At 38.7% G+C, this 15,911-nt stretch overlaps 2 protein-coding genes across 8 annotated transcripts in view; one reads left to right on the top strand and one right to left on the bottom strand.

Moving 5' to 3' along the window:
• Positions 1 to 3,256: 3,256 nt before the first annotated feature.
• LOC311079589 (uncharacterized protein) overlaps positions 3,257 to 15,911 on the bottom strand; it is a 53,624-nt gene continuing 40,969 nt past the window's right edge. Inside the window, exons 1-5 of one of the 5 annotated variants that reach the window (XM_084109160.1) lie at positions 9,879 to 10,112; positions 9,536 to 9,625; positions 5,743 to 5,917; positions 3,847 to 3,925; positions 3,274 to 3,417 (exon numbers count right to left, since the gene is read on the bottom strand). In XM_084109160.1, the coding sequence (XP_083965286.1) occupies positions 3,349 to 3,417; positions 3,847 to 3,925; positions 5,743 to 5,917; positions 9,536 to 9,625; positions 9,879 to 9,945 (480 nt within the window). In that variant the 5' untranslated portion in view covers positions 9,946 to 10,112 and the 3' untranslated portion in view covers positions 3,274 to 3,348. Of the gene's footprint in view, positions 3,418 to 3,846; positions 3,926 to 5,742; positions 5,933 to 9,535; positions 9,626 to 9,878; positions 10,113 to 15,911 lie in introns of those variants that run through there. The other 4 variants (XM_084109158.1, XM_084109159.1, XM_084109157.1 and 1 more) reach the window with 4 other exon arrangements.
• The window catches only part of dpy19l3 (dpy-19 like C-mannosyltransferase 3), a 58,301-nt gene continuing 54,337 nt past the window's right edge, over positions 11,948 to 15,911 (top strand). Inside the window, exons 1-3 of one of the 3 annotated variants that reach the window (XM_084109154.1) lie at positions 11,948 to 12,167; positions 12,999 to 13,124; positions 15,690 to 15,817. In XM_084109154.1, coding sequence (XP_083965280.1) covers positions 13,016 to 13,124; positions 15,690 to 15,817 — 237 coding nt within the window. In that variant the 5' untranslated portion in view covers positions 11,948 to 12,167; positions 12,999 to 13,015. Of the gene's footprint in view, positions 12,333 to 12,998; positions 13,125 to 15,689; positions 15,818 to 15,911 lie in introns of all 3 variants that reach the window. The other 2 variants (XM_084109155.1, XM_084109156.1) reach the window with 2 other exon arrangements.

Here is a 15,911-nt window from a genome sequence, read left to right on the forward strand (position 1 = left end):
CACAGTACAACATCCAGTAGAACAGTATAAAATGACATCAGTCTATAATAATTGTAGAATGATATTGAATACTCAGGCATTATTTATGTATTATTTTGTCATTCAACATAATATTAATATGCAAACGTTGTATAGCTTTCACCAGATCCTTGAACAATTCTAAGTCATTCTCAAAACCAGTTCAACAGTTTTATACAGACCTCTCCTTAGCCAGCTATATGCGTATATCTGCGTTATTCAGAGAAACCTCACAGCTGAAGCTATAACGCAGCTTTTCTTACTCTTTCTCTGTATATGATGATGAAATATATTTAAGAGGAAATTAAATTGGATTATTTATTCATTTTATTATATCATTTTATGATTTATGAAAAATATAACTTCTTAACCCGATTGTAAGGCACCACAGAGAAAGTGCATTTTTGCATGCGTGTTGTTTCAGTTGTTCCTAAAAAATTTTTTACATGAACAAATTTAAGTACAAAGGTTTTTTGGTCGTGAAAACATTAAGTGGTGATTTGTTGATGGTAAAATTAGGATAATTCCATATAGGTAAGTTGATATGTGTTGTGCTCATATTCTTTAAAAGATTTTGCTGTTTGATTGTTTTTTTTTGTTTTGTTCTTTTTGTGATGGAAGATCAGATATGGTAATTTCTTTACATTCTGTGCTGGCGGAGGTGGGAAAGGGATGAGGATCTCCTGTGCCTGTTCTAACTCTAGCCATGGGTTTTGGAGATTGTCATATTTGATCCATTTGCAAATGTACTGTAGACGAGATGCTAATTAACAGTGTTGAAAATTTGGTGCTGCTAGACGGCCTTGAGCTTTATTTATTTATTTTCATTGTTTGTAAGGTTATTTTAGGATTCTTTTTTTTTTTTTTTTTTTTTTGCAGTAAAATTTGCTGAGTTTGATTCAATGATGCAAACCATTTTTTTCAGTTGGTTGTACAGGGGACACATTTTAACTATTGCAATTCGACCTAGCCTAATGGAAAGTGGTAGGTTCGTCCAGCGAGTTAGATCGTCATCTGTTATTAATATTATTAACGTTTCCCTGAGAAAAAAAAAAAAAAGCCTACACACATATTGTACATATGTTTTCAAAGAATGCTTTTAGATCTTCTTGCTCATTGAACCATAAGATGATATTTGTTGGTGCCCTGTTGATACATTGTTCACAATTTAACTGCAATTTATAAAGAGGAGAACAGTTTTTATGCATACGAACGTTTTAGGAAACTGTTACACGTTCACATTTTGTCTTGCAACTCAAACTCTACCATATGGGAAATTTGTAAGGTTCTGATTCTGAAGATTCATTTGTGTGAATTAAGAGAAGGCACCAGCTGCCCACTTGGATTGAGTCTCCATTGTCCTATTCTGGCTCTGGGGCAAAAGTAACATGCAGGGTGCATTTTATCATTTAGCGGTTCTCTTAAAAAAAACATTAATTTCGCTCTTTCATACCTGGGAAATGGGTCGGTGGATGAATTAGTTTAGCAGGCAAAAACGAATGTGCTTTTCTGTGTGACTTGACATACCTTGCTCAAGATGCAATTAACTAAATGACTTTCCTTCTTTTTTAGCCTTTAATTTTTACCCATGGCTACTCCTGTGGTTCCTGTGACATTTGCCAAGCCAATGTTACTTGATATCACAGGCAACAACCTGGAACAGCTTTATGAGAATGCATGTACTGAAAAGAAAGCAAATCAATCAGAAATGACCTTTGAGTAGCCACATTTATTTTATCTTTTGTTGACAAAGGTTATCAGCATTATCGAAGCTATAGTACTGAGCAGGTATAGACTGTGAAATTGTGCACAATGTGTACATTTTTACTTCTGTATTTCGGGCCACCTGTCTTTATTAATCTCAAACTCTACTACGCCAGGAAGATAAATACACAGGGCCATAATGGGGTTCTAACACATAGATTGCCTATGAACAAATTTCCAACTGAGCCACCAAATTGGAATGTGTTTAAGTCTTTAGAAATGTGCTAATTGAAATTTAAAGCAAATTAAAACCAGCAGTGGGTATAAGAGAGGCTTGACTTATACGGGTTTAACTGTAACCGAAGGCTGCCGGAGTAGCGATAAGCCGTGGATGGGTTCCTCTCCTCTTTGGGAAATACAAGTCTGTACCTTTTTATAATCCCTTCAAGTTACACGAATCCTTGACGGCTTCTAAAAAGCCCACTGATGTCGTATTTTATGAGATCAGCTTTTCACAGGTCCCCGTGAAAGTGAAGATTAAGCAGATGACATAAGATAAGATAAGATAAGATAACACTTTATTTATCCCCAAGGGGAAATTTAGTCATTATGTGAGGTGGGGAAACACAAAAGAGAAGGTTAAAATACTTGAAGGAGACACTTGTGACATTTTAGTCACTCCCATTGGTGCTTCTGTGCCAATTAATTTAAAAAATCTGTTTTTTTTTTTTTCATTTCCACCACAGAAAGTCCAGTTTTATGCTCAAGCAAGCGGAATCAGGAAAGAAAACACACTAACCTCCATGAGCTTAAGAATTTTGTGTTGGTCCTCTAACATATCTGGAAGCTTACTAAAATAGGCTGGCACACGCACACCAAGCTTGAAGTCCCTTGCTTGTCGATCTGGGATAACGTACATTGAGAAATAAAGCAAGAGGAAGTGAAATAAAGATAATTACTGCAACCCACTTACTCCTTTGTGCTTATCAAGGACTAAAATGAGACAAGTGCCTTCCAAGTAGAAAAGAGGCAGCCATTAAACATTTACGCTTTTCTTCCCCCATAATCCTTCTTTAAGATGAGCTGCCTGCCAATCTATTTCTTACATCTCCTTGATAATCTTCAGACTTTTCATGTCAGCAGCCACATCTTTTATTTATTTTGACCAGAACCATTCGGATGTCCGACGCTTCCTGCCCATTGTGATGTCTAACTTCTAGAGAAAATTCAATGAGGTCTGTACAGAGCCTTATATCCTATATACAGTATGAAGATACACTTTGGATATTCAAAATAGTAGTTTCTAAGGGCTACAGTTGTGCACAAATGTTTAAATGATGGAGACTTAGAAGAAGGGCATGATGAATAATGTAGCAGTTATTCTCTTTTCACTTGCCACTTCATAGAGGGCTGTGGGGATCTGGTGTTTGATGAAATCTCCATGTCATACATCTGATTGGGGCCAGGGCTTCGGAGACATTCAATAAACACCCCCCCCCCCCCCCCCCCGACCCCCCAAAAAAAAGGTCAGGGTGAAGTGCTGTAGGGAAATTTAATATGTGGACATGTGGTATACAATTTTTTTTTACATGTGTATACTGAGACATTTTTAGGCATATGCAGGAATTAAAGAAACGGCAGAGGGCTTTCTGCCTTTATTGAAGAACAGCGATTTCTTCTGTCTGGATCAGCTGTCTGAAAAATACACCATAATCAGGAGTAATCAAAATTGTGGTTCATTCAAATCATAATTATATTATTGGGAGTTTTACTGATTGGCTTCAAGGTTGTGCTCATTAATAATTGTTAAAGGTTGTTCTCAGAGAATGATATTTGTTTAAAGCAAATCTATGTTTTTATGTTTCATTATGGAGCTAGAAAATGTATATACAGTACTGTGCAAAAGTCTTAGGCATGTTAATATCTTAATTAAGATAATCTTTTGCCATTTTGTCTAGCTCTATATATAATTTGCCGGATTAAAGATTAATGGAATGAAAAACCTATAGTGACTTTATTTATCCAGTTTATTACTTTATACAAAACAACAACAGATATTAAGATGTTCCACAGGCACCATCTGATTATTCTCACTGTGTATTACCAGAAGGGTAGCAGACTCACCGTTGTGAGGAGATGGTCAATCTCAGTAGTGTCTCTGTATGGACCCAGAGTGTTCCACACAAAAGGATGACACGGTTTCCTGCAAAAGATATTTAGAGATTGTGTATGCGTATGGTGTCAGATGAAGGTGCTGGGAGTGTACACAGCACTGCGAGATAAGGATCTAAAGAAATACTGCTGACTATTTTGGCAGCACCCTCAGGCAAGACATATATTGTTCTCTGTGTGTGTTCTTATCTGTTTCGCACATCATAAAGCTGTCATGTGAAACGCACTGCCACTATTGTGGAAATGTTCCATTTAGTAAAAGCTCTTGAAGCCAAACAGGGACCTTGTGCATTGTAAATGCTCCAAACAGCCTTTGTGGTATCACATGTACAGGTACAGTTTCTAGGAGGTTTTTAAAGTGTATGCTCTGTAGGTCTTTTTACACTGCAGGGTTGACCATGACCTTGGGTTATTGTCTTTGTCGACCCCACCTAAAACCACTACTGCATGGGTAAAGCAACAGTTTGGACATTTTAAAAGAGAGTTGTCACCGTATTTAAACCCTGGGTTATGAAACTCTGTTCCAGAACAAGGTCAGAACATTATGGTCTGGTTTCACATACAATTTATTTAGCTTTTATAAACAGGCCTTAGAAAAATACATTACAAGTGTGCATCTTGAGACAAAACAAAAGCACTGATTTTTAAGATAACTATATTTTAAGATAAGTCAGTGCAAGTTGCTTTCAGTTAAAACAGCTCAAACTTAAATTTTAGTCAAGGTTAAAGTTTCATCATTGAGGGGGACAAAAATGTGGAACATTGGGAAAAAATGTTAACTGGAGTCTAGCAGAGACTGTACAACTTTTGTACATTTCAGGTGACTTAAAACATAGCGGGGTTATAAATTGCTTCGAGGGGAGGGGGTCTCCCTCAATAGAAATCAAATTCCAGGACCGGGGCCCTTAGGAAAGATGCTTGTAGGCCCTCCTGGCCTCTAGCCCAAACCCTTTTTCGTGCAGGGTTTCACACAGCTCATTTAAAAGTAGAAAAGGGGTATCCAACCCTGCTCCATTCCTTCTTGCAGAGTTTAGCTCTAACCCTGATCAAATACACCTGAAAAATCTGGACAAAGTCTTCAGGATTATTTAGAAAATTATATCTTGTATAAGAAATTACATTATATGATTGATTAGGGATGGAGAGGCAGGACAGTGGACCTCAAGGGCTGGAATTGCTCACCCCTGAGGTTGAAGACAAGAAATTTCAGGAGTGTAAAAATACAAGAAATGTATATGCCTCAATTTTAGGACACTTAGACATTTCATACATGCAGCATGCATATTTTGCATCAAATATATAAATATTTATGACTTTGGCTTTTTTTTATACCCTAAATGGCAACGAGATGTTTGGTCTTCATTAACTATTCGAAAAAGGATAATGCACTGGTATTTAATGATAGCTATATTGGGTCACTTACCTTCATATCTCTGGTGTTTTATTCTACAGACAACGGCTGGCAACTATTTATTACGTTCTCAAACCTGTTATAATCTTTATGTACCTCCTGTTAGAACTGAACTTTGTAAAACAGCCTTTAAATATGCCGCAACCTCAGACTGGAATCATCTTCAAACGGACTGAGACTACATAACTTGGTGTCTTTAAGTCATTTAAAAACTGTTATATGTAATGTAGAGAATAAAATAATGACGTGTAAATGTTTTTGATTGTTGTATGTTTTACTGCATGTTTGTTTTACTATCGGGCCACTTATCTTGGCCAGGACACTCAAGAGATTTTTAATCTCAGGTTTTCTTCTGGTTAAATAAAATAAAATAAATAAAATATGCATTTGGGACTCTTCTAAACTAGGTCTGGAGAACAGATTCGACTGTTGTTCACCTCTCAGGGCGCTGATGCAGGTGGGCTTTAGAGATCTTCTGCATCTCAGCTTTGATCTGGTCCAACTTCTCTTTTATCGTTCGAGAGTGAGTCTTATATCGGCGTCTCACTGCTGTCGTACTGCTGGGTTTTGAACGGTCCCCGTCCTCTCTGTGGATCTCACAGGGACTTACATCTGAGGAAACATGACCTGTTTGGCATTAATCACAAATTGTCACATATGGTAGTTTGACTATAATCACATAATAAATGAAGATGTATTTTGTGCACGATTGTTCATTTGGTGCACACAGGGCTGGATTATGGGCCAGGCCATTGGGTCAGTGCACCAGGGTCTCGGACTATTAAGGGCCTCCAAAGTCTAAGCAAAAAGAGGCTGGGCCTTTGCTCCAATGCAAGCTGACCATTGCTCCTCGTTGCATAATGTATGTGTTGACCTATAGGACCTTTTGACATTCTGTGCAAGCTAGGGTTCATGGTTACTATTCAAGGGATTTAAGTTAAGCCTTTAATTTCGCTCACAGGTCACATGACCATGATCCAGCCCTTTGTACATAGCAGTTGTGCTTTGGTAATTGTATAACCATCCCTTTACCCTTCTTTTGTGTGTCAGATTGGTTCATTTCCTTACTCTTGAATTTTTAGAATGCATGAGATGGTCACTCATGTTAAAAGCTAAATATACTACTCTATCCATTTCACAGTTTCTGTTACCAGAGGGGTTCCTTTTTTAATTTTGTTTGGCTAAAACATAAAATGGCGGAAAGAGCTATAGTGTAAAAAGACATTGGCAACAAAACGGGCTATTTGCACTTAGTGTAAATAGACACTCTGAAATAATGTTATCTGTTTGCATAAAACGAAGGCTTTAAAACAAGCCAGGTGACTGCTTCCTCCATAGACAGGGTTGTCGAGCAAACAATAATTCCATTGGCTAGTGCTTGTGCTTCACTGTCTGCTTTATCATTTCAGCAAATTTCTTTGGCCGAAGGCAGACAATTGTGAATAATATTCATGAGCCCAACAGCCTGTTAAGCAAATAACAGATATTAAGCTGTTGACAGTGCAATCTTCATGAGGAAAGGTGTACAAACCAAGAGTCATCTTTGAATGCAAGTTAATGTTAAAGGGATACTCCGTCCAAAAATGAAAATGTACTGTTGATGTGTATGACTTTCTTCCATCTATGTCAGTCCATTTAATGCAAGTGGAAGTGATCCTTCTTAGTTGATGCTTTGAAAACCATACAAAATGAACATGACTATAATCAATACAACCCCAGTTGATGAATATATGTCCTCTGAAGCAAAATGATAGGCATATGTGAGAAAAATAATGTTTTAACTTTTTTTAAGTCAGCTTGACACGTCTTGGTTACTGATGTAACCCTTGTTCCCTGATGGAGGGAACAGAGACGTTATGTCGAAGACTGACAAATGGGGTCTTACTGGGAGTACTTATCACCTCTGAGTTGTAGAAAAATGGCCAATGGAATTGGCAAGTGGAATTTGCAAGCCACTCCCCTGTACTGGTATATAAGATGGCAGCACAACCCACTCATTCAGGTTTATGCTGAGGAGCTGAGACAAGGGATCCAGCGGTGACATTCAGCCGTGGATTGTGCTTTCCCAGTGACCTACCATGAACAGCAACGTGATTTGCTGTGATGGCAGCAACATACACTTTCAAGGTGGAGGTGAACCGCTTCCGCTCCAACCTCTCTTGCAGGAAGGAAAGCACAGAGCTAATCGGGCATTTCCGGTGGTCTTCCCGCTGGGAAGAACACCACTCAGTGAACAGACTCCACTTCAAAGCATAAGCTTGCCTAGTAGAGGGAGCTCTGGCTTGAGATAAAATGGCGCTTTTCCACTGCATGGTACGGTACGGCTCGGTTCGGTACGGCACGCTTTGGCGCTTTTCCACTGCATGGTACGGTACGGCTCGGTTCGGTACGGCTCACTTTTGGCGCATTTCCACTGCATGGTACGGTATGGTACGGCTCGCTTCGGCTCGCTTAAATGGTACCACCTCTGTTGAGGTTCCAAGCGTACCGTACCGATACTAAAATGTGACGTGAAAACACTGCAGATCACTGATTGGTCAGACAGAATCATCACTACCAGCGTCATTGTATTTACGACACGAGACACTAAACCCGCTAGATTTAAATAGCCAGTAGACAACAGCCAGCGCTGTAGCGCCTGTTTTAAAAGTATTTGCTTTAAAAAAAAAAAAAAAAAAAAAAAAGAGTATAAACTTCAAAAAAAGAAATGGCTGAATCGTGGTCAGTGGACGAGGTGCAGACGTTCCTCTCGTTGGTTGCCGAGGAGTGGATGGGGAAACACGGAATGAAAAATTCGCATTTAATATGATGATGTCATGGCAGTAGAGACGGCAACTATAACGATCAGTCCCACCCACTTTGAAGTGGTACTAACTGCAGTGGAAAAGCAACCGAGCTAAAGCGAACCGAACCATGCCGTACCGAGTCGAGTCGTACCACGCAGTGGAAAAGCGAAGCGAGCCGAACCGTTCCGCGCCGAGTCGAACCGTACCGAACCGTACCGAGCCGAACCGAGCCGTACCATGCAGTGGAAAAGCGCCAAAAGTGTCTACCTCCGCCTGTGGTAGGCCACTTAAGTCCTCCGCGTCCCATCTGATTCTCATCCAGAGTGTCGAGTGACACGCTGGGTCCCCCGAGAAGGACCCGTGCCATCATCCGGCAGCTCAACAGCACACGGCCCACTGTAACCCTCAGGTCTCCCAGAGTGTTGAGCCTTGAGCAGATGCGGCAGGCTGGGTAACAGCAGAGGGGACTCATGCCTTCATGAAAAAAGGAGAGTTGCAACCGCAATGCTGACACGGTCATGCTTTCACAGTGAGAGCATGAACCATCCACGAACGCCATCTCACTATGTTCACGGCCCAGACATGTGAGACATCGTGGCCATCAGATGAGGACAGGAAACGACCACATCCAGAAACACACAGACTGAAAGACATATTTAGAAAGATGCTCGCCACCCGAGCTTGCTTTTCTTTTTTGGGAAATCTGCTCTTTTGCGCCGAAATGCCCAGTTTACGCTGCACTTAACTGTGCAAATGCTCTTTTTTGAATGGCAAAGCACCACTGAATGCACCCTTTCATGGGCAAGAAAGACATCACTTGCCAATTCTCAATATCAATATTGGGGCTCCCAAGTGAGATCCCATTTGACAGTCTTCAGGATAAGGTTGAATGTGTCTGACAGATAGGAAACGAAAATTGCGATAGTCTTTGCCTCCCTATTGTGACATATATCCTTTTGAAATGGCTTCTCAAATCTCAAAAAAATGACTTATTTTGTCCATCAGGAATTAATTGAATTGTTGTCGTTCGCTTTGATCTCATGTAAGTTACAGTTTTTCCTGCCTCATGCCAGTAAACGCGTCATCAGACAAGAGAAGACATGTTGTTGCAAGTGGATGGGGAAGTTACTTTGATTAAAGATTACGATAACCATGAATTGAAAATATAATAATAATGATGTCCATGGATAAATCATTTATAAAACAATTCTGCAATATTCCATAAAAACAAGAATTTCATCAATTGAATCCATCGCTTATGGCCGACTGCAGCACAATGTGAACGGCAGCACATTATGAAGTGTGATGTAAGAGCATTGTGAAAAGTGACGTCTCTGTGTTTTCGCATTACTTCTTGAGCTAGAGTAAAATAGGAGAGAATTTTCTTTTTTGTAAAATTGTATCCCTTAAAAGTGTATTAGGGGTAAGTAATCTCTTCTCTTACCTGAGGTTGCTGTACCCCCAGTTTCACATTTGTTCCCTTTTGCTGGCAAAGTTTTTCTGTCCACATTGGTTGGATTAGATGTTGATATATCTAATAAGAGACCAGACATATGAGAAGGGTTATCAGTCCCATTTCCAATGATAAAATAAATAAACAGTCTTTCAGATCTGTTTCTAAGCAAAGGATACTCTACTGTAACTGATGACCTTATAAAAGCAGGACCAAATACTGAAGGCAGCACAGCGAGTGTGTTTAGCTGAATATAATGGTGAAGTAGAAGCATACAAATTCATAAGGCCACTTCATTTTCCTTTCTAAACTCTGTATGAGTTGGGCCACTTGCCTTTTAAATCTTCCCTCGATGTTGCTCTGCTGTTGCTTTCACTGGATGATGACGAAGAGGAAGACATGCTTTCAACGGAGTCATTTAATTAAAGTCTGTATGCTAAAGAAACACGTTTTCTTTCACCACAGATGGGAGTATTCAGCCTTACTGATGTTGATGGCAGCCATAGCAACAGTAGTCAAGTTGCAGTCAAACAGGATTTGGTGTGTAAATGGACTCCTGCTGCTAGAGTTAAACTGCTCAGAGTCTACATATCTGAGGCATACCCTCACAAAAGGGAAACAAACCATGCAATGGTTGCCCACACATTATTCTCACAATTGTAAACAAATTAATATGGCATAATTCATTCAGCACATGGCATCTCAAACAGAGCACAATCAGTGACAAGGATGCGGTTAATCTCAAATCACCATTGTTACTTAAAAATAATGAGATGTTTTTTTTCAACATTTTCAAATTTAAGGGAAAAAGAGTGTAGAGGCTGTTACAACATTTCATCATTTTAATCACCTTTTAACTTTCTAGTTTCTCGTAATTATTTATAATTGTTTACTCTATTTATAGTCCATCAGCGTGGCAAATTATTATTATTATTATGTATTTATTTACAAATAATCTGTATAGATTCTCAATTAATATAGGCAATAATATTTTGCTTTGGAAAAATCACATTAGGTCAATGCAATAAGTTAGACTCCCTGGGAAACCACATTGTTTTAATATGAAATGATTTGAAAGAAAATTACATTGGGTCACTATATAATGTAGTCAAGTTTGGGCCTGTGGAAAATCACATTGGTTCATAATTATGAGTCTGATTACATTCAACAAACATGATTAGATACATGTCATCTAAAACACACACACACACACACACACACACACACACACACACACACACACACACACACACACACACACATAAAATAAAATAAAACAGACTACATTTAACTGATGAGGTATTTTGAGTGTATAACACAAGTTTTTGCTTTTCTTTGGCTGTCGATCACTACAGAAGTACCATGTCAAATATTTATTAACAAATTCAACATTCACTTATATCAGTCGATTAATGATCACAGATTCAAACTCATTTTCAGCCTTATCTAGGCTAAATGTTTGATAGAATATAACCATAGTGTGACAACTAGCCTATTTGATGTAGGCCTAGGCCTACCCATTTTGGTTCTCTGGCTTAAAATTTGAGAAATTAAAAATCATTAGTCTACAACATGAGTGACAGAATTGTCATGTCATTGTTGCGACAGAAAATATAAGCACCATTACTTAAAACGAACTTTAAATTGTTCCATCCCCATGAGCAAATATACTGCTGTTTAGCAGTTACCATATACAATATATTATCCACAGCAGTTGGCCGTTATGGGTGTCACCACTGGTGTGCAGGGTATACGCAGGTATAGGCCTACAGCGTATACCCACTTCTTTTTTCAGTCGGCATTGCGTAGCCTATACACACTTCTAAATCCCCTCTCATGTGCATCATTTAGTAGCTAATCCAATCTCATGTGAATAAAAAACACCCAGTAAAGACAGTGATCCCTTGAATAGTTGTCCAATTTTCATGTGTGGATGGACTAAGGAATAGTCACTCAAAATTCATAATTAGTTGTCTCTTCCTATAGTCTGTGGGCCAGTATAAATTGCAAAAACTGCACCTGTTCTGTGGCTAATATTAATTTCATAATGATCCTTTCTCCGTGAAGTCATGCAGCAAAAGTTAAGTGAGAATGTGCAAATAGGCCTACTACTGGCCCATTTTGGGGTGAACTATGCAAGACTAGTCTTATATGTCACTGTTTATAACAGAGCGTTCATCATTTGCTGGGACGCTTAAAAAATATTGGGGGCATAAATTAAGAGTATACCCACTTCTCTAGGCACCACTACATCACTGGGTGTCACGATCATACGTCCCGGGGCAGCTGTTCAACAGGTAGCTACTGAGACTACTGAGAGGTGTAGAGTCTCCCAGGAGGGTGAGGCGCTGGATGTGATAGTGAATGCGCTCGCGCTCATTTAAAGCCGATCGTTTCTCTACGAGGCGGTGCTGCATGCTGTCAATCTGCAGAATAGGAACAACACCGCGCTGATTTAACGAACTGCTCGCGGATTTAATGTTCTATCTTCATTTTCTCCCCCGTTAACTGCATGGAGAAGTGGTTTGTCTTTATGCGCCGCTCGCAGGCTGGAGGCGAGTGTCTGTGAGGGAGGAGGAGCTACCGGACATCCGATAAGGAACTAAGAGCTTCATTGAACAGGGTGAGAGACGCGCAAGCATTAGTGCATTAATGTGCATTGTTTTACAGTGAGTGCAAAGAATGGGGAACGAGCGAGGTGAGGCAGTAGACAGCCGTCTGTCCCCTTGTTGGAGACCGAGATCAGCGGCTGATGCGATCTGAGATCTCCTGACATTGTTGCTGAGCTGTGAGCAGGAAACGCCGCTGCAAAACACAGGCCTGCCAATGAATGAATGAATGAATGAAATAAGCGTGGAGCGATGCTTTATTGTTTTGTATCGAGTGCGCTGTTTTGTTTGTTACGGACGCTCTCTGGCTGTTGAACTTGCCTGTAGTTCGCGAAAGTGTCAATATGGATGGAGACAATGACACCGTTAGCTCTTGTGTTTCCAGTATAACGGATCGCTGTAACTGTTATCCCAGTGAAGTGTTTCTCAACACCTCAAGAGGCGGGATTTTAATCATTGTTTTGAATAACTTGCTGATTGAGTAATGGCTGTCTCATTTTATACATGTAACAGCTGCTGTATTATGCTATCGTTATGTGGGCTACAGTATTATCTCATCATAGCTGTAATCATTTGCTCAAAACCAGGGTGCAAATTAAGGACCAGCCCTCCCTAATTAAAGCTTGGGGTGTCTTCAAAGTAGCCTACGTGTTGTTGGTATATATGAAGCCTTTTCAAATGGTAACTGCAGGTTTGTCAGTAAACACTATAACGGCGTTAGACTGAGGAGGCAACCATAGCAAGCCCTGTAACACGATTTTACACACAATATACTTTACTGTACAGTACTTCCCAGTATATAAAACATGTCTTTTGTCATCATTATTGAACTTATATTTCACTAGGAAGCCTGTTTTCCAGTATGACTGCCGTCAGGCAGAGGAAGGGCAGCAAAGGGAAGGAGCCGGGGCCCAGCATTCAGAACCTGAAGCCAGAGTGTATAACTGAACCAAGAGAGTGGTTTGCAACAGGTCAGTGCTGATTGTTACAGTAGATGAATACATTTAAGGGGATACTCCACCCAAAAATGAAACATTTTTCATAATTTACCATCACTGTACAATCATGTCGTCCCAGATGTATATGGATTTCTTTCTTTAGATGAACACACACACACACACACACACACACATACAAAAGATTTTTAGAAAAATAATTCTCCACTGTGAGCGATATAATTCAAGTAAATAGCAATACAAAATTTGAAGCTTCATAAACCACGCAAGCCATTATGATGGTAACCTATATTGTTCTAGTGCTTGAATAATTTTGAAGCAAAACATTAGGGCCCGGTTTCACAGACAGGGTTCAGATTTAGCCTAGTCCTTAGTTAAATAAGGACATTTAAGTAGCTTCTTTTTTTTTTTTTTTTTTTAAACATACCTTAGAAAAAAAAAAACACATTACTGGTGTGAATATTGAGACAAAACAATAGCACTGATATATTTTAAGAAATGCCAGTGCAAGTTGCTTTCAGTTAAAACAGCTCAAACATGCATTTTAGTTTGGGACTAGTCTGTGAAACCGACCATAGGTGTGTTGAACTATAAACCATAGTTTCTGGTCAACCGTCATAACAAGCTTGAACTCATGAACGTGTGTATGATGGTTGAGTGGAAATGATGGTTTATAGTTTCAAAAGTTTAAAATATTATTATTTTCTCTCACACGCCTATTGTTTCAATTCAGAAGACATTGATTAATCCCCTAGGATTGTATGGGTTACCGTCATAATCGCTTTGTTGAAACATTTTTGAAACGTGACATTTTAGTTTACTATTCACTTGCATTATATGGACTCACAGAGATGGATTAGTTTTCTAAATAAAATTAATTTGTGTTCATCTGAAGAAAGAAAATCATCTAAATTTGGGATGGCATGAGGGTGAGTGAATTTTCTTTTTTTTGGGTGGAGTATCCCTTTAAGTTCAAGCCAGAGCCTTGAGATGTGAATATCAGCATGTATCAAAGTGCAAAACACTTATATACATTAGGCATAGTTTTATATAATATAATAAAAATAAAATAAAGGTTGCACTTTATTTTGATGGTCCTCTTTAGACATTCTGTTGATTAGGCTATAAGTTACGTTGCACCTACATGTCAACTAACTTTCTTTTGAGTATTAGTAGACTGTCTGCTTAAAATCTGCTAACTCTTTATTGTGATGCTCCTCCAACTGACATTCTACTGACAATAATTCACTTTGAAAGTGCATGTCAACTTGTTCTACTAACCCTAACCCCTTATTCTTCTAACCCTTCCCCTACCCCTAACAGTCAACTAATACTCAACCAATCTAATGAGAGTTAATTGACATGTTGGTGCAACAACAACGTCAACAGAATGTTTAAAGGGGACCATCAAAATAAAGTGGTAGCAAAATAAATAGGCTAATACAGTATAAAAATATTATACATACATAGCCATGTAATATTAACCATATATCAGTGTGCATTAGGGCTGGGTATTGACACAGATTTCACAATTCGATTCGATTTCGATTCACAAGCTTGCGGTTCGATTCGATTTCGATTACGTTTTGATTCGATTCAATATCGATTATTTTGGATATCAGGTTGTAAATTTTCTCAAGGAAAAAGGGAAAAAAATTATTGTAAACTATGGGAGTCAGTTGTAGCCTATAGGCTTCATTAGCCTACTATAATATTGAAGGTAAAAATTAACTGATTTGTATACAAACACTTAAAATACACTTTTATTTATTTTTATAATAATAAAGTTATATGAACATATAAAAATTTAAATGGTGGCTGTCATAAAAACTTTCCAGATTTATTCAAACATGCATTAAATATTGAAGAACAATAAAAATTATGATGATTATGTAATATGGTGCATATGTTTAGCAAAATGCTCCTCTCTAGAGTTAATTTTTCTAGCTGACTAACGAGTTTATGGTCACTGGATATGGTTTTTCTGAGGTAAATGTGACGTTACATGACATTGTTTACTAACGTCTTTCCACGGTTGAAACACTGATTGAGCGATTCCATGTGACATGATACGGACTTCGATAAGTTGTACTCTATCTTTTAACACACTTTCAGATGCTCATTCGTGTTTATTTCGCGCTGTAACTGGTGTTATTAATGCGGAAGAGAAGATCATGTGCGCTCCGCGTTGCTGCTTCTCTTGAGCTGAGCTGAGGAGTGATCTCACGCCACAGCGCCAAAACGGTAACGTTAATTATGTTTTTGAATTTCTTAAGAAAATGGACGTAATTTGAAATCTGAGACTTTGTTTCATATCAATAATAACAAAGCACAAAGATTATTGCGATTTATTGGATGGGATGCGCGCATCAATGTTACATTCATTCATCAACTGAAAACAGGATGACTAATCGATTCTTGGGATTTAAGAATCGATATCGGTTCGTAAAAATGAGAATCGATTAAAATCGAGAAATCGATATTTTTTACCCAGCCCTAGTGTGCATGTCTCTTGTTTACCATGTGGATTGTTTAAAATTGTGGTCCGACTCCGAGTGATAATGTTGTCTTTCTCTCCAGGTGGATTCTCATGGTGGACAATATTGTGTATAACCATTGGCTCAATAGTGGGAGTTAGTCTGGGCTTGCTATGCTGCATCTATGTGGCTACACTTCATGAAAATGACCTGTGGTTCTCCAATATAAAGGTAAAGAGCTTTTTATGTTCAATGGTCTGAAACAAAGTGATACAACCTTCCATTTGGTATTAATTTCCTTTTCAGTCTTTGGTGAAAAGACAGA

This window comes from Abramis brama (genome assembly GCF_963993115.1).
Source record: "Abramis brama genome assembly, chromosome: 3".
NCBI lineage: Eukaryota > Metazoa > Chordata > Actinopteri > Cypriniformes > Leuciscidae > Abramis > Abramis brama.